Source organism: Aptenodytes patagonicus, chromosome 6 (assembly GCF_965638725.1).
Source record: "Aptenodytes patagonicus chromosome 6, bAptPat1.pri.cur, whole genome shotgun sequence".
NCBI classification, from domain to species: Eukaryota; Metazoa; Chordata; class Aves; order Sphenisciformes; family Spheniscidae; genus Aptenodytes; species Aptenodytes patagonicus.
Window position 1 is genome coordinate 13,296,371 of NC_134954.1, and position 24,757 is coordinate 13,321,127.

General features: G+C 39.4%; 1 protein-coding gene across 5 annotated transcripts in view; it reads right to left on the minus strand.

Annotated features, from left to right (window-relative positions):
* Positions 1 to 24,757, minus strand: part of ABCC5 (ATP binding cassette subfamily C member 5) — a 52,696-nt gene that overhangs the window by 22,475 nt on the left and 5,464 nt on the right. For 3 of the 5 annotated variants that reach the window (XM_076341216.1, XM_076341217.1, XM_076341219.1), the window contains exons 3-13: positions 13,420 to 13,580; positions 13,025 to 13,180; positions 12,126 to 12,273; positions 7,229 to 7,462; positions 6,943 to 7,116; positions 5,454 to 5,601; positions 4,797 to 4,945; positions 4,043 to 4,150; positions 1,885 to 2,235; positions 290 to 361; positions 34 to 158 (exon numbers count right to left, since the gene is read on the minus strand). In XM_076341216.1, coding sequence (XP_076197331.1) covers positions 34 to 158; positions 290 to 361; positions 1,885 to 2,235; positions 4,043 to 4,150; positions 4,797 to 4,945; positions 5,454 to 5,601; positions 6,943 to 7,116; positions 7,229 to 7,462; positions 12,126 to 12,273; positions 13,025 to 13,180; positions 13,420 to 13,580 — 1,826 coding nt within the window. The remainder of the gene's footprint in view (positions 1 to 33; positions 159 to 289; positions 362 to 1,884; positions 2,236 to 4,042; positions 4,151 to 4,796; positions 4,946 to 5,453; positions 5,602 to 6,942; positions 7,117 to 7,228; positions 7,463 to 12,125; positions 12,274 to 13,024; positions 13,181 to 13,419; positions 13,581 to 24,757) is intronic. The other 2 variants (XM_076341218.1, XM_076341220.1) reach the window with 1 other exon arrangement.

Below are 24,757 nucleotides of genomic sequence, written 5' to 3' on the forward strand. Positions count from 1 at the left end.
TTTCATGAAAATCAGCAAACAGTTCTGACAAACCTTTCTTCATCATATTCCTTGCCAAAAAGAATGTTGTCCCGAAGTGTAGCATTGAGAATCCAGGCCTGCTGGGCTACATATGCAAATGTTCCACTTACTGCAATGCTACCCTCCAACAGGGTCATCTGAAATTAAAGATAAACTGTGAAATTATGCTATTCCATGTTTAGAATAGACTTTCTTCTACAGAGTACAAATAAGTGAAATAGGAGATAGGAAAGAGAAGAGCAGAAGTAGTCAAAACAGAATTTCTCACCTGTCCTAAAATTGCTGAGATAAGTGAAGTTTTTCCACTCCCCACACTGCCACAAATTCCAACAAGTTTTCCCTAGACAGAAAAAAAAAAAATTATGGTACTCATTTCTTACATTCTCCATCCCTTTCAGAATTTGGACTACCTTTAGTACCTCCGAGGGGACAGTTGGACATTAATGACAGCTGAAAAGGGACATAACAGACAAAAAAAGCAAGACAGTCAGTATTTTAACTCTCAAATAATAAAGAGTGAATACTATCTCACAGTGGACTAAAACTAAATCAACTCTACAGGTAAAAATGAATGTATTTTAAGATTAGCTTCCCTTTGACTAGGCCTGATACAGGCCCAGAGAATGCTGCACTCAGCCAAAAGCACCAAGGCCTGCCTGAACATAACACACCAAGATGCTTTTGAGAGTGGTAAGGAAAGATATAAAGAAGGAAAGACTGAAAGAAAAGTAGAATTTAGGATACATGGGTCCAGTAAAACTCCTTGCCTATGAGATGCAGTTTGCTAAGGAACATGTACCAAGAAAGGCTAGAATCTAGTCACTTTGAAGCATTTCTCTGCAATAAAATGGGTGGGTTGATACCCACATTACACAATGAATTCATCAAAACCATTTTTGTTCCTTTTGTAAAAAAAAAAAAAAAAAAAAAAAAAAGGTAAAGTAGACAAAAAGGGTATATAGCCACTTGTGGAACACATTGCTGGCCTCCTCTCGTTTACAAGCTTCTGATAGAAAACTAGCCTTTACATTTTCAAGTAACTGTGTACTCCTTTTTCAAGGCTGTTTTTTTAAACTATATGCATCCTTCTCAAAAGTTCTAAACTATAAAAAAGACCTATATTTTAAAGAGTTTAAACTATCCCTCTATTCATATGACTATAGGAGACAATTTAACCATAAATATCTCGATAAATGCATGGATCCCATTACTACAACTTCCAACTGCCAGACTGCAAAACTTTTGTATTTGTAGCAGATGTCATGTACTAAGTTCAATGCTTTTTCTTTGACATTTTACATGTTTTTACCTATCTTGGAATGAGAACTCCAACTGCTTCCAAATTCTTGAAAATTTGTGTGTCCTACTGCACAAAAATTCTCAGGGAAGGAAATTGCACATTCTTCAATGAAAAACACTGTTATGATCCATTAGAACACCTAATCACCTAAAATGTTCACCCAGAATATAGCTGAAACCCTGCAAAATTATCCAACGGCTGCAGGAATACACCACCCACCAACACCGCACTGATACCCCTTTTGCCCTGCTGATTCTTTACGCTTAATGGCTCATATACTGTACTGAGAGCTACAAACAGCAAAACCATCAGTTAGATGTGAAAGCTATACAACCTGCAGTTGTTTCATAGGCTGTTTGCAAAGATCTAGTTTGCTAAAATGGCACAGTTGTTTACATCAAGATCAGACACTGCATCCTGGATACTGCAGTTGCCATGGATATTACAGGAGTGCACAAAAGCAATATGCTCCATTTCATGCAAAAATACACAGCTCTCTATTCTAAGAGACAGGTAAAAATGAGGCCTTTTGAAAGCTCAGATTTCCTCCTTTCTTCTCCTACCTTTTCTATCTCCAAGTCAATGTTGTAGAGAGTCCTCTGAAGCCGAAGGTTAACCAGGTGGATGATTTTGTTCTCCTCTTCGGGGCTAGGATGGTCATCATTGTCCACTAGAAGATGGCCCTTCTGCTCTGCCAGCACAGCTTGCTGTCCCTCATTCTGCAGCTTCATTTTCTCTTTCTTGCCCTTGGTGACTTTCTTGTCTTTTTTCACTTTGGGGGTCAACTTTGGTGAGCTCTGGACGCTGGCGTGGGAGAAGTCCCAAGCCAAGGTAGCATTTTTCACCTCTATCGCGGTGTGAGGATTGGCTGGTTTTTTCTTTATCATATGAACCTCTTCCATTAGAAATAAACTCTGATAGGAGTTGTGAGAGAGGTGTAAAGATGAGACACCTGATCAAGACTGGGAGACAAGCCTATGGCACACTCACGCAGCAAAACACATCAGGCTATATAGTAGGAGGAAGCTGAAGAGCAAAAGTTAGCTCATTAGTGTAAACTAACTCCAGGCCTTCTAAGTGGCCGGGGCATTCCTGGATGTGGTGGAAGCACTTAGATACACTAAGACTTTTACAGAACTGCAATACTCTGGGATGCGATATGAGAGGGACTTATTCTTTTAACACTGTTTGCAACTGCAGCTCTTTAATTTCCAGATTAAAAACACATGAGTAGAATACGTGGGTTGGAGAGGAGAGGTCACTTTGAGGGAAAGTGACTGACTTGTCCTGCACACCAACACATTATGGAAGGAGACAGAATGACTTTTAACTTCAGCCTTTACCCTTCAACTTCTCTGCTGGGAAAAAGTCATCTCACACAAATTTAGCTGACCTATCTTGGTCTGCTTGACTATAAGAAGTAAGCCATTAAGTCCATTGTATCATGTTTTCCACCACATCCATCAGTATTTACAATCAACACAGATTAGGAAGAGATTTTTCACACAGTTTAATTACAACATAAAATGTTTTCCACTTACATTATTTATGTTTTGAACTAAGAAGCCTTTTGCGATTAAAGACTTCTCAATTCTCAGCCTTATTTACTCTTGCAATTGCTATGCCCGAATCATACATTCATAAGAAAGCTCATACTCATTTACAGAGCCAAAAAGTCAGTTACATTTTTACTGTGATGTTAGTTTCCCGACCTTATGTTAAAAACCCTACACAGATTACACTGTTTACAGACAAACTGGGAGATATGACAATTTCTCCTCTCCTTATTTTCCCCCTCAAAACTCCCTTCAGTGCATTTGGATTTAAGAAAGCCTGATTTAGGGTGACTCAGAAGATGAAACAAAAACGCTCAAAAGCAATGGGATCTCAAAACCATTCTGCAGATCCCATTCTTCTCACACCCAGATTTGTTTCATGAATGCATTACACAGAATCCATGTATCTGTGGAGATTATATATAGTGGATACATATACTGTGGAATCCTATCTGGAAATTTCTGCAATGTGCAATGCACTATTGTCTTCAAGAAAGAAGACAAAATAAAGGCCTGTCCTCTGAGTTCATACTAAAATATACACAGTGTGTTCACTTCACAGAGATTGAAGGATGAGATAGGATTGTTATAAGGGTTTTAATTTTCTGCCATAGATTCTGTTTTGTCAGATCACAACTGCATTTTATTCATATAGTGGAGTTTCAGTCACTTAATCTGGTCTGGAAATACAAAACCTAAGTTTTTCATGACTACAGATAAAACTCTACTGGTTTCTGCAAAGCTGCCTATATAATACATGACATTTCCAAAAAGAGTTTCATTAGCAAAACATGAAATTTCATTGCAGACATGTCTCACTGTCTTTTCATGCAGATGGTCTTAAAAGGGAGTTTAAGAATTATTATACTGTGAGCCATCTAGTCCTGTATTCTATCTCTTACAGTGGCCAACATCAAAATCCTAAAATCATTAAATAAGAATATTTTGCTTCCCACACTGGTATTATCTTAAGCTTCTAATATTCCTTCACTAGATTTGTATCTCTTTTGCAGAATCCAATAATCTGGAGTGCTAAGCGTAAAGAAAAAGAACTCCTCAGTCATCAAGACAACATTACCTTCCAGTGTTCCCTTAGCATCTATTATACACATACAACAACACTCCACGCTTACAGTTAAAACTGCAAGGCCAAATGACTGCTTACCTTAAATCTGTCAACAGAAACAGATGCCTCAGATAGAGACTTCACTGAGAAAGGTGTTACTTTCAGAGCAAAAGTCATTGAATTAAAGACAGTGACCACTGTGAATGCCTAAAATGAGACAAGAAAGAGAATCACATTTGGATGCAATATACTAACAACTCCAACCTTCTAAAAGCTGAAATGTCACAGCAGCAATTCAAAGCCACAGAAAAGGCCCACAGTCCAAGAATAACCATTTAAATATTCAACATATTCTCAAACAGCAGAAAACAGCAGATCTACCCAACTCTTTCTCCAGTGCTTTGTAACAGACCAAGACAGACATCTTCAGTGTTTGTAGGTCTACCGAAAGCAGCAGCTAGCAAATTCTGCATTAGCCTATTACTTGTGAAGACCAAAGTTCAAATCCCGTTGTAAGACATTTGTGCTGTTTGCATCCAAGCACACTGTAAAACAAAAACATCCAGTAATCCCAGTGCCCTATCTGAATAGCAAACAGGAGTGCTCGTTTACATTCAGCTCAAAACCTGTTCTGGGGAAGGTCAGGACTAAAACAGCACGGAGAGCTTTTTGTGCAAAATGTAAGACTACATCTGCTGCTGTCACACCCATCAGATGTTCACTTCTGTGAGCAAGGCTACAGCCTGGCCACACAGGCACAGCCACAAAGCAAAGAATATGATGAAGAGAAAGGGCTTAGCAGAAAAGCTACTGTAGCAACATTGTAAAGATTTTCAACGCTGCAGTAAGTTACCTGAGCTGCTGTAAGATCGTAGCCAAGGATCATATGGACAGAAAAGGTCACCACGCTGGCAATGACTACAACTATGGGAGCCACACCCACAGTGATGCTCTGGAAGTAGCCCGCACGCTCTAAGATTTTACGTTCTTCCTCACGAATTTCTAGAAATATAAATAGGAGCACCACATTTGAAGTATGATTCGGGGGGGTACATATACAACAGACACTACCATAGCACTGTAAACATTGAGTAAGAGAGGCCTAACTCTACGCTTTAGCATTTATCACATTATATACCTTCTTATAAAGACCGCAGTTACAGAGGAACTATAATGGTCTGTAAATCTCCGTAAGAATAGAGGTCTTTTTACTTTATTTAAAAATGGAGCAGCCAGTGCATTTATTAAATGATAAAAAAATGGAACAAAATTTAAAAATTTAAAATTAGTGCCAAGCCACAAACTTCATTATGCTAGAAGGTGAAACTTTAGAAGCAGGTCTGTTTGTCCAACCCATCACACATAACAAATAGGAAGCCTGAAGGCTGAAAGTGTTATTACACTGCACGTACATCAACATCTATGGTACTAAGCTAGGAGGACACACCAGGGTACTAACCAATGGGGCATCTGCACAAAAGAAAAACATTTACAGATTGTGTGAACTCACTTTGAACATTCTGAGAAAATGGTTTGACCCAGGCATACATTTTAATGAACTTAATGTAATTAAGAACTTCATTCATCTTTTGCACACGCTCATCTGTTGTCGATACACATTTTCTTCTGAAATAAGCTGTGAGGCGCGATACAAACATCTGAAACAGAAGGCAACACCATGCAACATTAATGGCAACTCAGAAAGAACAAGTACATTCAACTCCTCCTAATTACCAAAGAAAGTCAATTTTGAATCTGAAAAAGGGATTCAGGGATGGGACAAGGCAACTGTTGTTCGAACATAAAAGTCAGGCTGGAAACACTATTCATAGCCTCCTGCCCCATCTCCACCAAGCACTTGACTCACCATAGCAAGTTTCAACAAAAATAAAATTTGTGAAAATAAAGGTGTGCGCTTCTACCAACATTGAATACTACCAGATTTGTTAAAGTTTCTGAAGCACAAAGACTACAAACACATTAACCTAAAGACACACCAAGTTGACCCTCGTGGCAAATGAACAGTCGAACCCATTTTAGCCAACCTTTTAACCTGGTCCCATAAGGCAAAAGAGCAAGCTGGACTTTGCACAGCCAGATCAATTTCTGCCATATGCCAGTGCTATGAAGGTGGTAAAACAGTTTTAACATTTTTACTAAACCAATCTAAAAATAATTAGTTGTTCACATATTTCTAAGAATCTGCTACTCTTACATTCATCCCATTCCTGGTCTGAAATTCAAAACCAACACACTACTTTAGGAAGTTTTCAGCTCCTTGCCCTTCTTCATACTCCTGCAGTCTCTTTTGGAGTCCCCATGAATAGAGAAGGGCTGCTGAAAAGAACTAGAAAAGATGATCAAACTCCACTCCTCGTTCCCCTCTTTAAAATACAATCCCCATTATTTTAATCTTTACTGTTGGCCCGATAAATTGGACCAAAGTGGACCTCACAGTATTCAGCCTCCGTGGTTTTTTAAAATTTGTATCATGAACACAGTCACAAATCTTCAGCAGCCTTACAAGGCATTTTGGAGGCAAGACAATTTTGGCTTGAACTATCCTATTTCACAGCTCAGCAGAAGTAGAGGCAGGAGTAACTAATCACAAACACCCTCTTCCCAGATGCGGTGCTTTTCAACACCTTTTGTTGAAATCAAGAGTGATGTGCTCATGCAACACTGAGCTCCTGTACACAAACTGGAGGCCTTGTGTCTTTCCAACCTCAACCACAAGCACCTGAGCAGTTTAATTTAGCTATGCATATTTATCTCAGTCAAATCTATCTGCTTTCCTCTTTCCATTTTCTAATTTTCTTTATCATTTTGAGCTTCCCGTTTCCAAATTTCTGCTTCATAAACCACCTTTAGGAACACCTTTAATAACATGCAGCGCCATAAACGGGCTAAATCTAGCACATTTCAACACCTTCTATTCAGAACTATACATATGTCTGACCTAATAAAAGTGAAGCAAGTCTTAACTCTTTCCAACTCACCATTGCTGGGTAGAAAAGGATGAAGACAGCAGAGCCCAAGAAGCCTGTTGGACCCAGAATAATCACATTATAAACCATTCCTAAGATGGCCACAATAGGGCCCCCAGCCAACAAACTGCCAACTGCTGCAGCTTCAAACATCCTTTGACCATCATTGGAACATACATTTATGAGCTGAAAAATACACATAACAGATTATTTAGATTTAAGGCACAGCTCATTCTCAAAGGAATATATTGCATATCCCTTTTCACACTGCAATTTCCAAAATGATGCTGCAGCTTACCTCTCCAAGAGACTTCTCCTTGATGTTCTTCAGCTTAAGAATTTTCTTAAATGCCATTGTCAAGATAGCTCCACGCAGTCTAACCCCCGTGCGGTAATTCAAAGCCCAGGTTAGCGCAAGGGACCAAGATCGCACTATTTCCGTCATAAAGATGCCAAAAACTAAAAACAAGCTGTACTGCAGGTTGGACTCACTCTGTTGGGTATACTCCAAAAGATGTTTCACAACGAACGCCTACAGGAAGAAATGCAAACTTGCATGAACACCCCATCATCCCAGAAGACCATGCAACAACTTTATGTTAAGTTAGAAATAAGTAGGCTACTTTGCTTTTAAAAGAGCCGTTTGAAATAGAAAGCATCTTCTTTCTAGAAGTAAAAGGTGTCAATACAAGAAGTACTGTAACACAAAGCCCTGCTGAGAGCCAAGCACTGAGTCAAATTTAGTAAGTAAAGAGAGTTCAATTTGGAACCATATTCCTCGCAGCACGCTTCTAATCCTCCGTGTCTTCTAACTTAACATAAATCTGTCAGTTAGCTGAAAGCAATGCATTATCATATAGAAGAGTTTTAAAATATAGTCACTACTTATACATCTGCACACATTAAGAAACATTCCTTTACGTGACATTAAGACCTTTTTTATTTTATCTTTGGTTTGCTTCAAACGTGCTTATTTGATAAAAAGGAACAATGTACCTACAGTTGTAGAGGGGAAGAGTGAGAAGGACATTTGCAAAACATTCCTGGAAATAAACATCAGCAGTTTAATAGTAAAGAAAAAAACAAGCAGAAAGCACAAGGTACGCAATACCACAAATCATTGGGGACAGGGGAGAAAAAAAAAAAGACAAAAAATTAACCATTCAATCCCTCCCCATACCCTCTCCCCTCAAAAACATAAACACTTTACCTCAGGAATCACATTTCAAACATCACCTGCAGAAAGAGGACAGCCCCCAGAACCACCGATTCCCACCTCCAGCTCTTTGTGGTCCAACGGCACAATATAACATCATACAACTCACAATCACCAGCAATATTAAATACTATTGACTGCAAAACAATAGGCTTTTATTTGAAATAAAGTGCCATCTTAAATGGTAACATCTCAAAAACACTGTACAACAGGTAGAGCATTGTATAAACATACAATCTGCACATACAGGATAATTATAAAGGGCTAACATCTAACAGTCAGTCTTAGCCTCTAACATAAACTAGATTTGAAACTACACACAAAATTATAAAGATACAAAAACAGAACAGTGTTTGTTCATGAAGTCCAAAAGAAGTCAAACTTGCAGGTGCCAACAGAGGAGGCTTCTGAGGCTGCACAAATTCTGCAATCTGGTTTAAAAAGTATCCTACAGTAAGGCTTCACAGACAGCAAAAAACTTCCTAGAGAACTTTTCAACAAATGATGCTTTAAGATACTGGTGCTTTTGATATGCTAGTACAGAGCAGAGAATTACCTTTGCCCACAATAAAAAGCAACAAAAAAAAAATCTGAGACCAAAGAAAATATTTGAGAAGCCTTTCACATCATAGTCCGTTGAAGTCCTCTTGGCTAAATCAGGTTTTGCAAATAAGAGTTCTGTATAGTTTGAAGAGAGAGCAAAAAAACAAAACCTCGCTACTTCAGCAAAGGTATTGATAGCTATAGCCCAGCACCAAACAACAGAAAAAAATGGAGATCAAATTCATCTGTTCTGAGGAAAATAATTCTGCATGTCAGAACCAAGGAAACATGCTGTAAATAATTTTGCTCTTTCTTTTTCACAGGTGTGAATTAAAGCCAGATGTCCATCAGGTTCTAGAATGGCCACTGAGAAAATTTACATACCAATCCCTGAACAAATGTGAGGAGCTCACATTCACAGATCTATTGCATTCCAACTTTCTCCTTACTTGGATTTAGTTTTACATTGACTGTTTGGACCACAACTGCATACAGTTGGTTTGCAGTTACTAAGGATATTACTGACTTCTTTTTCCAGTATTCAATCCAACATATGCAACCGAGTCCCTGAGCAATTGGGGTGAAAATCCCCCTTTTTCCTCATGAGCTGTAACTCAGCATGGTCGCAGACTGCAAGCATTTTCTCGCACACCACAGCATTGCTGAAAGTCTCCAAGAGAGGATGTATAAAGATAGCAGATGTTTCCTGGGGTCTCATTCCTCCCAAAACTTTAGTGCAATTTTTCAGCACTATTTTATAGATTCAGCATCTCCCATGATGAAATAGAGACCAGCTTACATTATACCCCCATTTTTTTTTTCCGGAAGAAAGAAAAGAGGAAACAGCAGATTAAAGAATTTTGAAAAGGCAGGGGAAAAAAGTCATACAGAATTAACATTTACATCTGAACACATACTATTTGAATTCAAACTAGTTTAATGACAAGAATCCAGCATAAAGTTATTTACAAAACAAGAAAGTTACAGTACAAAAACTAAAACTCAAGCTAACGAGGGAAAAAGGAACTCCTGTGACTATTACCGTAGTAGTTGGTACTAGCTGCTTGGCTGTCTTAAGCATTCCCATTGAATAAACATTACCTTACCTTTGCTCTTGGCGTTGGCTCTGCCCAGCAGGACTGTCTCATTCTGACGCAGAAAACAGCCATCCTGAAAATTCTAAAGAACAGCTTCTGTCACTGGTCCCACTGCAGTGCCGGCGTCCCTGCTGCAGCCAGCGTGCGACAGCACGGAGAGGCTGCAGCTGGAGCCAACTGGGAAATCGGGAAACTTACCTCCAATAGCTTACCACTCCCCCCTCCAATAACTGACCAAACTGTCAAGCTGTACTCCACTAAGATAGCAAGTTTCCCCATCTCCCAAACAGGAAGAATAGCTCTGAACAGTTGCAAACAGGTACATTGTTCAGACCTGGAGTTAAACTGATTGTGTTTAGTAATCAGAAGACTTCCTTACTCCTCAACCTGAACTTGAAAGTTTTGGTAGCTGATCAAATGGCAGCAAATATTCACTGGAGATAAATAGTATCTTACCTATACTAGTACATTCTGATGGTTATTACAAGGCAGTCTGACACATGCAGCTGTCTCACCAGGTTACGGGTTTGAATACTGTGCCAGATGCAGAATTTATCAAAATTAAAAAAAAGGAAGACCCTTGAAGGATCTATCTGATATAAAAAAAAACCCCACACAGGAAGTCTGCAACAACTCCTTTCCAGTTATAACCATCACAATGCTCATTAGCAAAGCCACAGCTGTTGGCTGGCATTTCAGGGTCACAGACATTCAATTAAAATTTTTGAAGTTTAATATAGTGTTTAACTCCATTTTTATAATTTTCACCAATACATGAGGTCAAGTCAAGTGCTTTTCCTGGTCTCCCTTTTCACCTTCAGGTGACTGAAAGTGTGTAACACCACAAGAAAGCACTGATACTTCTGAGGAGACAGCATAGGCATATCTATGAGGCATGCCATTTTTAAAAACAGGGAGGAGGGATGGTAAAGACTTGTTTTTCATGCCAAATGATGGAACCAAAAGGGGATTGTTCCTTATTCAGAGACATGAATAAGGTTGCCTGTAAATGGGCAAATGTCTGTAGATAATTTTAAGTTACCCAAATCGAGCATCAATTGCAGCGGTAGCCCCCAGGCTAGTCAAGTTGGTTTGTTTTTCTCCTTCCCCTCCCGCTCTCTCATTCAGCGGTTTGGCTGAGACAAATTGAGAAAAATTACACTACAGAAATTAGGGGCAACCCTGCTGCAAGTTCTTTTCTAAAGATAAAAGCAGCTACTAAAGCCCTGTAGTGAAACAATGACAGAAGCTCTTCTTGGGGAAAGCTAGTGCTCTTAAAACCTTAATCATGATTTATTGTTAATTACCAAAGTATGTTCATATATTTTATAATACAAGCTACTATAAATTATTACCAAGAAAACAATACCACAGAAACATTTATTGTTATTCATATTACATGAAACAAGGCAAACTTTAAAAAGGCTTAAAAAGCAGAACATCATTTTGATAAGACATTTAAAAGCAGGAAAACGTTTTAAAAAGACATTTCACCTAACAGTGCACCCAAGAGTACTTACCCAAGAAATGAACCTTCAGCTTACCAGCACACTGAAACGTGTACTACTAGCAGTAATACTGCTCCTACTCCTCAAGGGAAATGTGTAGAGAATAAATTTAGTCAAAATTTCAACTGTAAATCTGCACAGCACGTGCAACAAACAGGTGACAAAAAATGGTGTGAATGTCAAGTCCCATATGTTGTTATCTTCATTACGACCCATAGCAACAAACAGCAGCAGTTCCTAGAGGCAATAACGTACTCTAACACTTCTACATGAAACCTGTCTGACCATTCTCTGTAGGATCAGTAAAGACTATACCCACAGACTTTTGAGACCTGCTCACATTAGTTTTTAAGTAGCGCTCTAATAAAATTGTTTCGTTCCACTTCTTGAAGACTGTGCTATTAATGCCAATAATCTAAGATCAGTGTTTTATCAGACTGAATTTTATTCCAAGATAAATTTACAGAATTGCAAAAAGAAAAAGAAAACAATTAAAAGATCTGCACATAAGAATTTTATGCAAAAAGACCACATACCAGTTAAGGAAAACTTTAAACTATACTCAAAACCAAAGAGAAAAACCAAGTGTGCATTTCCTCCAAGATACCTAAACTCCCCTCCCTTCTCCAAGAACTTGCCTCGGTATTCAGCAACTGATCCACCAGCTGTAGGAAACCTATCTTGGATTATTGAATCACTCTGGAATTTTGCCCCAAAATTTCTAGCTAGTCAAAACATTTAAGTGATTCTTCAATGAAACCTTAAGATTTTACAGTTGGCCATGAGATGGAGCCCTCTGGGGTTGTTAAAAAAAGGATGGATATTACTTACTGGTCCACTAAAACCCGCGAGCTGCGTGATCATCAGACACACTATGGAAATGATGAGCCTGGTGCGGCAGAAAATCCACACAACCCTCCGGAGAGAAGCATCATCTGGCCCACTTTCTTTAAGTTCTTCCTGCCACAATCTCTCCAGTCTAATAAAAACAGAAGCCTCACATTATAAATTTTTCACCATGAGAGAAGGTACAATCTCATAGGTGGTACTTTCTGAAAATTCCAAGCACTTCCTAGCTCAGAGCAACAAAAATTAATAAATATCAAGAGAAATAAATACATGGTACATTCTGTGAGGTAAAGAGGAATATCTGCATCTTGAAATATCTATGTTGTGTTACTTCAACAGAAGAGAGGGACGAAAAACACAATGCCTTTTGCTTTGCCCAGAGTCTCCTTGGCAATCTTAATATACTGACTTGTCACAGTCTTTCCTTGCTTATCTGACAGAAGAGTTGTAGAGTCAAAACCTGAGAAAAATTCTCATTAGCCATAAAATGTTAGCCTGATCGCAAGATTTGACCCATATTCAAATCACCTTGCTACTGTCAGTATTATTTTTCATTATTTTAGAACAAGATTTTTTGCAGTGTAGCCTTGAGAAAGATCTTTGTTTTAATAAAAAAAGTTTAAAGACATGCAAAATGAGAAAAACAATTGCAAAACACTCCTGGAGACAGAATCCTCCAAGTTCACTGAAATCAGCAAGAGTATAGAAACCGTGCAGCAGGAGGAAGCGGTCTATGAAGGATAAAACTAAATTCCACTATTCTGAGAAAGGCAGAGCAAAATATCAGTGCTGCTTTTCTAGGGCAATACTGTATCGTTGCCTGTGAACTAAGGTATAAGAAAAAAGGATCAAGGAAATAATAAGGAACAAGATGTCTCTACCTTCTACAATTGACATCTGAAGACTCATGCCTTGATAAAGACCATACATCATCCATAAACAATTCCCCTTTCTTGTACGCTCTGTGGGCCAAAGGAGTGAGCCAGGAGAAGGTCATGCAGGAGAAAAGCCCAGCATTATCAACAGGGTGCTGGTGTCTAAAAGAAGAATAATCACAAACAAATGAAAAAGGAAACAGAACTGTAAATCCCTGAGAAAAACAAAGCCGTGTCTCATTGAAAGTACTCAGAGTACCAAACGGCCCATGCCAGTCATACTTGCTAAACAAATTCTGATGTTTTCAGTTTCAGTCAGCAGACCTACAGCTGCAATCCTGCTTTGTGACTGGTTTGAAAAGCAAATGCTGTATCAGTTCTTTTGTAGCCTAAAGACTTACTTGGAAGTAGTCCGTATGGGTTTCAGCACATTCAGGCCATGGTGGTATTTGCCCTTGTGATGCTCTTCGTCCAGCATTCTCAGCTGGGAATGCACGGAGGTGTCCAGTGGCAGGCCCTCTGCCCGAGCAGCTGCTTCCAAGGCATCCTGGCATTCAATCTGCTTTTACGAGACAGACAGCAGAGTCAGAGTTCAAACGTCCATGACTCCTGACTCCAGCAACTTTGCCCCTCTTTCTTCTGTAAATTATTGTGCAACAGCAATCACCATCATTTAAATGTCTTATAGGACAGGCTTCAGCCTGGCAGCAAAGACATGGAAGGCAGCCATTCTAGATCTGCATTAGATCACTGCATTTGTAAAACAGATTAACACCAGTATTGTGCCTGTGCATTCAAAGGATAAATGGATAGACCAGACTAATCTTGCATCCTGCCACAGGAAATACGATAGAGAAAAATTACAAAATCAAGTACCTTTGACATCAGTTCAGGAAATCAATGACTGGCTTATGCGGTGAAATTAAGACGTACACTCTTGATGAATTTACACCCTCTTAGTGTAATCTAGATATTTTTATCCACAGAAAACTCAAATTATTTTCAGAATACTACTAAAGTCCCTTCTTCAAAAATACCTTGGATTAGATCAAAAAACAAATATGCATTAAGCAGAATTGTACTTTCTTTTATCATGTTTCCTGCTTTTTCTCTTTTTCCCTAAAGGGAACAAAGATGACAATTTTGTCTGCTCCTAGCCACACTTCTCAATGGCTCAGCAACTTTATTAACAACCACTTAAAAGGCAAGCCTTATCTCAGGGGACTTTTTCCACAGCCCTAGTGAAAGGCAGACCTAAATGCTAATCTAAGAGGAGAAAGGAAACAGCAATGATATGGAGTAGTCAAAATGTTGCAGAGTTCAAACAAGCCTTTAGATCAGAAGCTAGATGTGGTAAAACTGAGAAGATTAGCTTGCTATCTATACTCACAGAGGGCTCACTACTAGTTCTGCCAACTTAACGGACCGTTTATTGCAGTGCCTTGTTACCTGTTTGTATTCTAATTTTTTGAAATGGAGCTACTTTGTGGAAAAAAACTCAGTTCTGAGGTAAAAATCTTCCTGGCTGTCTCACAAACAGAGATACTACGTTTACCCTTATTAGTTGCCTTCCCAGAGCAAAGTTATTTTATTTCTTTGAAAACAGCAACTGTAAGTGCCTTGTAGCCTCCTAAAAACACAGGATCTGCAAAGCACTAAATGCATATCAGTAGCAGGCACTTGGTTCCTAACTTTGCTCACGTAATTTTTGTCAGAAATGCCACCATTTATCAGAGACTTCATCTGTACTACATTAACATGTAAGCATGTAGCACATTAACACACCTAGCTTCCACTCATGTGAAGGACAAGAACAGGAAATTGATAATAGCATAAATCTGTCCTCTACTTATTTAACCAAAGTACTTAAATAGTGCCTAAGCATGTTGTCAACAATCCATGGTCCTGATCTCAAAAAACTTATTCACTAAACCTAAAGCTATGATGACAAAAGAAGACAGCAAAGTAAAAAGAAAAACAAAAGAACATTACAACATTATGACACATACAGTGAGTCAAAAATATGCAACACTTGAAATCTGAATTAAAAGACTTCTCACTCAATTTATATTAAATTACTGACTCACTACCGCCTTACTAAATCTACCCAAATCAGCATTAATAAGAGAACTGCCAAAGATGTCTCAAAGGACTCAGTAGTGGGGTGAAGTTCTGCACCACTACTTTTTTGGTTACAGCAGAGAAATTCATAGCTAGTTTGCTATGTTACCCTTTGCAAGAGCCCTAGGCAGATCTGTCCAAACACCCTACTGCTGATAACATGCTTGTCTGTAAGTGATGCCACAGGCTATATGCAGAATCATTGTTTTTCAGAGCACACAAAAAGTGCCTGTAAGTTTAAAAAAAAAAAAGTCTTCCAAAACAAAAAAATATTGTATTTGTCAGCATAAAAGAAGTTTTTCACCACTTACAAACAAGAATAGCTTTTTCATAAGAAAGCACAATTGCAAGATACTGTATTTTTAGGCAGTCCAAAGATAATGTTCTTCAAACACGCACTGCAAAAAATAATTGAACTCTCCAGAGCTGCTCAACAGAATTCTCTCAGCAAAGGTGGAGAAGATGCATTGATAAAAGACTAGGGCACTGCCTTTGAAAGGCCTTTATAACATCTTGCCATATAGGCAAGTATAAGTGCAAACCCCTAGTCGAGAACATGGCTCATCTCCATCTTGGCAAGGTTGTCAAAATCCCACATGTACAACTATCAAGAAGCAAATGCATCACACTACTGTACAATTAAGATTCTAAGAAAGACCATACAGTTCTGTGTCACATTAGAAAATCTTCAAAGCATAGAGATTATCAAGAAGAAATGAGACTCCTAAGCAGTTCTACAATGCATTTCTAGAGCAAAAGACTGAAGTACGAAAACTAGCAACAACCCCAACACTGTTAATTTAGGTTTCTGAACCCCTATTATTTTTTTCAGGTGTTCATCAGCTGGCAATATCCTGATTGCCTGCACTCATGTACAGTTTTCTTGGAAACTAAACCCTTGAAGAAGTCATTAGCAATGTCATATAACATGCTCCAGCACTGCTCTTGAAAGAAATGTCTAATAAATCATGGCTGCACTATCAAACAGAAATCAAACAGCACCTTTTCTAATTCAGCAACTTATTAATATACCAATACAAGCAATGAACCAGGTGATACAACAGTGTTGATAACTAAAGAAATGCTCACAGAAACAAAACAAGCCTAAATCAGATATCACTAACCAGAGAGGGGGGGAATCATTCAGACATTTCTTGAAAAACAGCAGCTCACTACTCAGCATCATCAAAAAGGCCAAAAAAAAAAAAATTAAGAATTGTTACAAAAGACACAAAGAATAAAGTAGGAAACATTACCGTACCACTTAAAAAATGTAGGGTTCGCCTCCTTTTTGAACACCAGTCAGTCCCCTGTCACTTCAGTTCAAAAAGGGTATTATACTTAAAATTATTTTCTGCGACCAATGAAAACAGTTGGGACAAGCATGAATTTAAGACTTTTCAGCTGGATAAAAGAGAGGAATAAAGATAAGGTACAGGTATTTGAGAGGTCCATAAAGTCATGAATGGCATGAAGAGGAGAACTAGGGAATGATCACCAACTGTTCTTACAACAAAAGAACAGGGGGCACTCAGTGAAATTAATGTTTTTCACACAAGGCATACTTAAATTTAGAATTCTCTGTTATAGGATGCTGTAAAGTTTAAATGCATAAATGGACTAAAAATGGGAGAATGAAACTCACATAGGATAAGCATATCATGGCTTATTAAATGCATGACAGAGGGCAATAGCAATCATTTACCCAGCATCTTATTAACAGCTGGTGGATTCCAAAAAAAGTTTCTGAAGCCATGGGCAGCTCCTAAGAGAGGGCAATGGTTCTGCACTCCACATTTCATGAAGCTGTGGCACACCTGGGTGCAGGCTGATATGATTCAACAGATGAGTGGGAAAATTAACAGATGAAGAAAAGTTAAACTTTTAATCCTGAGGGCAATCCCTGAGAGTATGGAGAGTACTGAAGAAGTATCACTACATGTATGATCTTGTCTTGTTCTTTTACCTCCATGGCTAGCTCAGACAGGCAGAGAAAAAGAGAAGCATGGCTGGTACTGCTACCACAGAGCACACGTGCCCCACTGACTTTCTGCAACTTGAGAGCAACAAAACCCTACCAGCACCTGTTATCATTATCTCCTTGTCCAACAAATTGGTCATAGCAATGGTAAGCACATAAGGTAATGGGAAAGCCAGAAAGACAACATGGTTGGTTAAAGACATGCCATGACAGAAAATCTGGGCGAGGTGAGGAAAATAAGTTGTTTAAGGGCAAGGAAAAAGATTTCATCATTAAATTAGAGACAGCAGTACCAAATTCACAATCCACATACCAAGGCCATTGAGAAGGCCATGAAAATACAGAAAGTTTAGGAGCCAAGCTACAAAGCTGTCAAATATACATGATGTCAGAGGTAAGCAAGACAGAAGTTCTGTACAAAGCAAGAGGGGCATCAGGAACATTATGCAGAAAGGCAAACTCAAATATGTGAAACAGGACACTTCGGAAAGCCTGCTAAGCAGTCAACATGGGCATTTATCTCTGAGGATGGGGAGCAGGTGAAGAGAAAGGAGGCAGCTGTGTTGTATATGGGAAGGGAAAAAAAAAAAAGATATCCTAGTCTTTCACACAGGCAATCTCATATTTAACAGAGAAGGTAGCAATTTATTGGTTTGACAACTGTAACATCAGATAATACCAAAACCAGACAAGCTTGGAGGCCAAGCAAAACAGATTTTTCTTTCCCTTACTCATCTTGCAGAGAAAGAATTTGAGGTGTATGCAGTCGACATTTGACCCAAACCCCACCCACCAAACAACTATTGTCTCCACTTCCATAAGGCAGAAATCTTCCAGGGCTCAGATCACTGCAGGGAAGAAGCTGCATCTCTTCTGGTCCTACTGCTACCTGACAGGAAACTAGAGCAGACACATAAAGGCTTCTTTTATTAATCCTTGCAGCTGATATAGAATACAAGAGTTACTGTGGTTGATTTACTATTATATAAAGTTAAAATTGTTTTATTTAAGTAGTAAAGATCTCTGACTTGGCAATGCTGCAGAACAGGAACTCCCACCTCTTGCATTTAGAAGGCAGAGCTCAGCAGGCCTCCTCACTCCTTTCTTCAAGTCTGCAGTAAGGAGAGGCAAATGGGAAACTAACAGACCAGCACAACAGAGCTCAGAACTAGGCAGGCATATAGTGAGAAGGAGAATTATATTATCACCAGTTCTGCTCAGCACTTAAAGCATTCTCCATATTACAACTCCAGGATGAAGAGCAATTTTAAAATATTTGAGACTTCATTAAAGGACTGGTATTGCAAAACAAGGTTAGTTATTAGTTTGTATGGGCTGGGGAAGAATAGGATCAACTGTTCCAGGTAGCTTAAGAGTAACTAAGCCAAAATAAAACAAGAGTCTAGGAAGAGATACTCTGAAGTTGTAATTACATCCTTCTTCCCAGAAATTCCTCTGAGTCTTTCCAAGCATAACCCCACTTGAAAGTAGTTAGGGCATTTATACACTGCTTTTGCAGATAGCACAGGCAACCCCTAAAGCACTGTTGTCCAGACTTCTGGAAGTCTCCAAACCCAGAGGCATCTAAAAATTAAGTAGGTTTGCAGGTCCAAACATTGCCAAATCTGCCATTGCTTAGTGAAGCAGCAACTGCTCTGTGAACTTTGTATTCCACTAAGGCAATTTTCCTCTTCTTTCACTGGATTTGATGCAGTACATAAGCTACAAAAGTATTAATAGGGGGATTTGCAGCATTAGACTCCCAGCCTACTCTGTAGCTACAATGCTTTATAATACCCTGCCTCATTAGAACATGAGCCTATTTAAGACTAATTTGGGTGTATCACCCACCCATACCAGCCATCTCCCTGAAGGAGAGGCAGCAAGGAGCAGGCACTGGGCTAGATCACAATGGGTGTGATGAAGGAGGCATTGATCCTTTAGACACCTGCATACATTGATTGCAAAGTACAGACAGCACAGCTGAATTCACACAGCACCACGATGAGACCACCAGATAGCTTTAGATGTCTAGAAATTATGGTTACAGCTTCCAGGACTGCTGCAAGGAACCAAGTCAAGAAGTTAAGGCCTCCATTTTCTTTCATCTCCTGAAAAGTGGAGTATAAATGAAAGCTCATGTCTCCACTGCCTTCTCAGCTTCTGCTACAGGGAAGAACAGCTCTTTACAGCACCAACCATATATCCAAATGCAGGAATAACTGCAGCTGTGCCATATTCCTCTTAAGTGAAAAGAGAATTAGCTGTTCAGAAGTGTGCTCTGACTTGCCACAAGAGTTCAGAGATTCAACAGCTTGAAGTCCAGCCATTCACTCTAACACACTGTTACATGTGACTTCTTTACACAAGACCTCTCTGCAGTTGCTCTTCTGGGCTAGGATTAGCAGAAGTTGAATTAGCATCGAGTCTGGTTTCAAAGCTAGCCTGAGTTTATGCATCCTCACATTAGAGCAGAAGTCTCCCAGTAGTGCTTGGCACCAATATTGGGGCTCTGTAGCCAAACAAGATCAGGGTATGTATGTTTGATGAGCTTGAATATTTTAGTCACATATATTGAGCACTTTTACTTGATGCACATAGAGTCCTTGCTGAGGACAAGTATATCAGTTTCTTCCAGGAACATTGCTTATGTGACCTTGCCCTTGAATTCTGGCAAGTATTAGCATTGAGGTGAGATGTTCTAAACTCCTCCCTGGCAAATCCACTTATTCCTGCAATCCAAGAAATGCAGAGTTCGGCATGTAGTGTTCACTTTACAGTTTTGCAACAGCAGCTGCTGTGTATGCATCTGATTAGCAGCTGTGCACCTGCTTAGGCTTCTGGTATACATGAATCCACATCTTTTGTTTTGCATTAAAACTAGTATTCATGATCTTATAATCAAAGGACATAGGATTCATTCAGAGCTGAGGTTATATACTGATCATCCAGCACTGGAGCTACATAGTTCATGCACACTAACGGTACAGTAACAGCAGACTCCTGTGGAATTGGAAATAATGATCAGCCTTAACTGTAAGTTCCCCTACAGAATTAGCACCTACATGTGCTCTGACCACAAAGCTGGGAAACTAACTCCTCACTAAGCAGATCAAACTAGCACAGCACAGGCTGAGGATTTGGCTCCTGGCTTGCTGAGGTAAGCTCTACTATCCTGAACCACATGCAGACAGCCTGCCATATGCTGGAGGTGTTCTTCCAGTAATATCCTTTACTCAGGCCATGCCTAAGCTAGGTCACAACAGAAGCTACACAGGTCAATTTAGTACACCACCAGGAGTATCCAGGGAGTCTTTAAACTCAAACTTCTGTGGAGTGGAGCTGCCAGTGAATGACAGCAGAAGCCTTGACACCACAGGATTTACCAAGCCTAATACAACAGCTGTTTATTCAGCTCACCTTCCTGTACCAAAACATACTTCGAAAAGCAAGGGGCACCCCACTCAAGTGGCAAATGAACTAGTAAACTCAAAGTAAACACCTCAGGGCTCCAAACATGTGTTCTAAATTCTTTAACCTTAGTCCTCAAAAAGGACTGAAATACAGATTTTGTTTGTGGGACAGCCTGTTCACAGTATGCAGTTCAACTACTGACTATTCCTTAGCACTAGTATATGAATGTTCAAAAACTAATAACCATCTCTGTCTTAACACATCAGAACTCCCTGCATATAAGTGAGTTTTGACTCATTTCAAGTTAAGTTCTCCAGTAGTTTGGATAGATCCATTAAATCCTTCTGGCAACTCTTATAACTGTACACTGAGTTTCTGAGACAGCCATAGGGCAAAATGTCTCCAGCACTAATATGGAACACTACAATGGAAAAGATACTACAAGCTTTCCTTCACTGACAGTTTATCTGCTCCTTACACACTTTTGGTCATGAGCAGGCTGATTTACAAATCTGCTTTGGGCAAAGGAACAGCAACCAACAGTAGTCAAAGACAATACTGGCAAGTGGCCAGATCTGAGGTTTGTATAAGTCTTAGCCACATGATAAAAAGATGGTTAGTGCACTAAAGACAGCTGACTTTAAATGGAAGCCATGAATTAGCCAGAACACCATGTTCCTCTAGAGAATGTCTCTGCCCAGTGAAGGATTTTGCCTTTTTGTAAGTATTCTCAGATACAGTTAACCTCCCTCCAAGTTTCAGGTAAACTTTTGATACATGACTGGCTGATGGATATGCGCCTTTCTCAGCTGGTAATATGTACATATATACAGAAGACAAGGCAGCGATATCACTTCTTCAGAGTGGTTAGAGAACCATCATAAAACATTCACCAACAACCAAGTCAAGGATCTTGTGTCAAGTTAGTGAGTACTTTAGCAGCAGAAGTTCAATGGTAAAACAACTTGACAGAACGTGATTCTAACCAAGATACATTCAGTTCTTTGGGCATATCATGGAACTAATGCATCTTTAGAAAGCAACATGAGTCTTTGCTTCTATACATAGTCTAATTGTGTTCAAAGTTTTCAAAGATACAGAAATACTGACAAGACAGATTTAAGTTCTGCTTTCATTTGACTTGAAAAAGTAAAGATAGTTAACATTTAGAGAAAAACATGCCTTCAGTATGTAGGCACTTCACTTGTCTAGATTTGCCTTCTTGAGCTCATTATGTGAACTTATCCCTGAGCTTCCACTCTGCTGATCACACTGAGAATCTTCAGACAAGTCTCTGAAAGAATCACCAGAAAAATAGTTCAAGATTGAACTTGAAAGCATTTTACATGCTCCTGATACAGCTGCACTGTCTGCTCATCCCTTAAACACTTGTAGATGGCATAATAGTAAACCAAAGTAGAAATGCTAAGGAAGGCAAAAGTTTCCATCTTCCTTCCCTTCCTGTGCACTGCTTAGAAAGGTCAAGTATCAAATTTACAACAGGAAAATTCTCTACAGCTTTTAACAAGGGTACACTCACAGATATTCTAGGCACCATCAGGGCAGTTAAGTCACTGAAACTGGGTTTGAGGGATGCTATCCTTCAGTTTCATGTACTGTTCACCTTAGCCTCCCTCAGCATGGCAGCTTATGTGTTCCTAATTTCTAACTTTCCTTTATATCTAAGACCTTGGCTCCATTTACCCTCTCCTTCCTGCCATCTCCATCCTCTCAGCATGAGACATTATGGTGGCTGCTTTTTCCCCCAGAAGTCTCCTGCAGTGGCCTGTACCAGCAGCAGCTTCTCTTTGTCCAAGTGTCCTAGCCTACAGACACTTGTTCTAGAATAATGAACTGTAGAGGAAAACCATTGCTCTGAAACAGAAATTCCCCACCCCCACAATTTTAGAGGTTTATTAGCACAATGTTTCTATCTACCATACTGCATGTGTTCAGACACCACACAAGTTGTATCAGAGTTGTAGACTCTGCATCATGCTTTGTTCTTACAGCAGTACATACCATATAGTGTTCAGTTAAAGCTTTATCAACGAGGAGTGTAAGGTTATGCAGCACCTCTTATAGGCACTGTCTGCAGAACTGGTCTAGTCATCAACTCACCTAAATTCCCCGCTACTTCAGCTGCTCAACTACAGCATTAGATTTTTAGCCTTCAGAGCTGATGTTACAAAGACTGTAACAGATCTGATCCACTGTCTGTCAGTCAGTAGGAATTGGTTCATTTTAGAATATATCATACCTACTCCCTGCATCAGTGGCCTTACACTGCAGCAGTTTGTTCACAGCAGGGGAAGAACACACCAAAGCAGGATCCATAGGGGAGCATGCCTCACCTAACATAGCCTTTTATATAAGGCTTCCAGAGATCACTGGACAAACACTGTTTTCTTTCCTACTTTGTAGAAGAGTCAAGTGACAATACAAACAATTAAATTTAATAGCATTAGTTTCCAATTTTATCATAACAGCCCCAGGAAATAAGTATCTCCTTGCAGGCAGACTGCAGCAGAGTACACAAATCTACTACACTGCAAAAGCAGAAATTCTAATTCTAGGTTTAAATTATATAACAACAAATTTGAATTCTTTATAATACCTGCACCTGTGTCAATTTTACATTTTATGGCAACATGATCTAAACTGAGTCCTCCTCCACCTTCTATGCAGCTATAATCTGAGAAAATGTGGTATCTAAGACTGCACTTGTGTGTAGTCTGTTATTAACAGACGAGATCCTCAAGCTGCTAAGTGTAGCCATAGACAGAGTATGATGGCAGCAGTTACAAGTTTCAGAAATACATAAACACACACATCCAGAATTGCTCTATTCTTGCTCACATCTCCTAGCACAGCCAAACACCAATGAGATGCTCATCTGGGTGGCAATTAAAGTGAGTCTAGCACTTTGCCAGTCATCTTGATCAAGTAGTCAACTGCAGTTTCACCTTCTCATGCAGCAAGCTCTCATCAGCTCAAACTACTGCAGCTTCTAGCTGTAATCTGAGCCAGCCACATAGCAGTATTTTTCTGCGTAGACTGATTCAGAACACCTACAGCCCATAAGAGCCTACCCAGGCTGTGATTCCTGAAGTTCTGTGTTTACTTAGTTATGAAAATACGAAGTCTTCTGGAAAAATGCAGAGACATCCAGTAGCTTCAACTACAACTAAAAGCTGTAGCTGTCTAGAAGGCCTGCTCTGAGCATGGAGTGCCAAGGCACTACTACCCAGGCTATGTTCACATTCCTATTTTTGAACATGTGGTGCAGCACAGTTGGTTCAGACACTTCAGATGCTCCAGAGAAGTTGAGAGGCAGAGTTGATCTGACTATTGGACAGTCAGTGATAAATCACTTCAAAGCTATCAGTGCTTGAAGGATTTACATCAACTCCAGCAAGTTCTGATCACCCTCTCTGCTGTCTTTGGCAAAAGCTGTCAGAGACAAACCTGAAAAATAAGAGATCAAGGTGAGGACAGGAGTATTAGTAGAGCTTCTGACAGCTAAAGTTAGCAACACATTTTTCCTGCATGTTTAAAGCAATCTCTACAGTTCCACACTGCACAGTGTCTTCAAATGCAGCAGTTTGCACTTGAGGCTTACCACAGATGCTGTAGATGCAGTCATTATGCTTCAGCAGCAAGAACCTAATCCTGAACACTACATTCCAGTCAGAACCAATTACAGCTTGGAGCACAATTTGTAAATTAGTGCCCTAGCATTGTTAACTTAGAGACTAGAATGTCAAGAATTGAGTTCACAAGCATCGTGTATCATGAGAACAAGCTGCTTCTACATCCTCTTCTGTTGTTGCAAACATAATGGGGTAGGGGAGCAAAATACTCACTCACTTGCTGTTCCATCAAATAAACATGAAGTCTACATTTGAGAAGAGCCTATTCCAAAACCACTTTGAGAACAAATTATTTCTCTTCCTCGTCTGTCATTTTACAGTATATTTCATGGACACAATGGGATCTACCCTCCTCCTCAGGACACACTGCTTCCATGAGAAACACTAAATAAATTACTTCAGATACAACTTGAAGGGCACACAAGCATTCCAAGAACAAAGAGTTCTAAAGGTGTAAGTATAAATCAATATTTCAAAACATCCCTTAATTTTTATTCACTGGTAATTTAACAGCTTCTTACAGATGAAGAATGACTATAGTGCTAGGCAGCAAGTACACCTGGAAGTTAT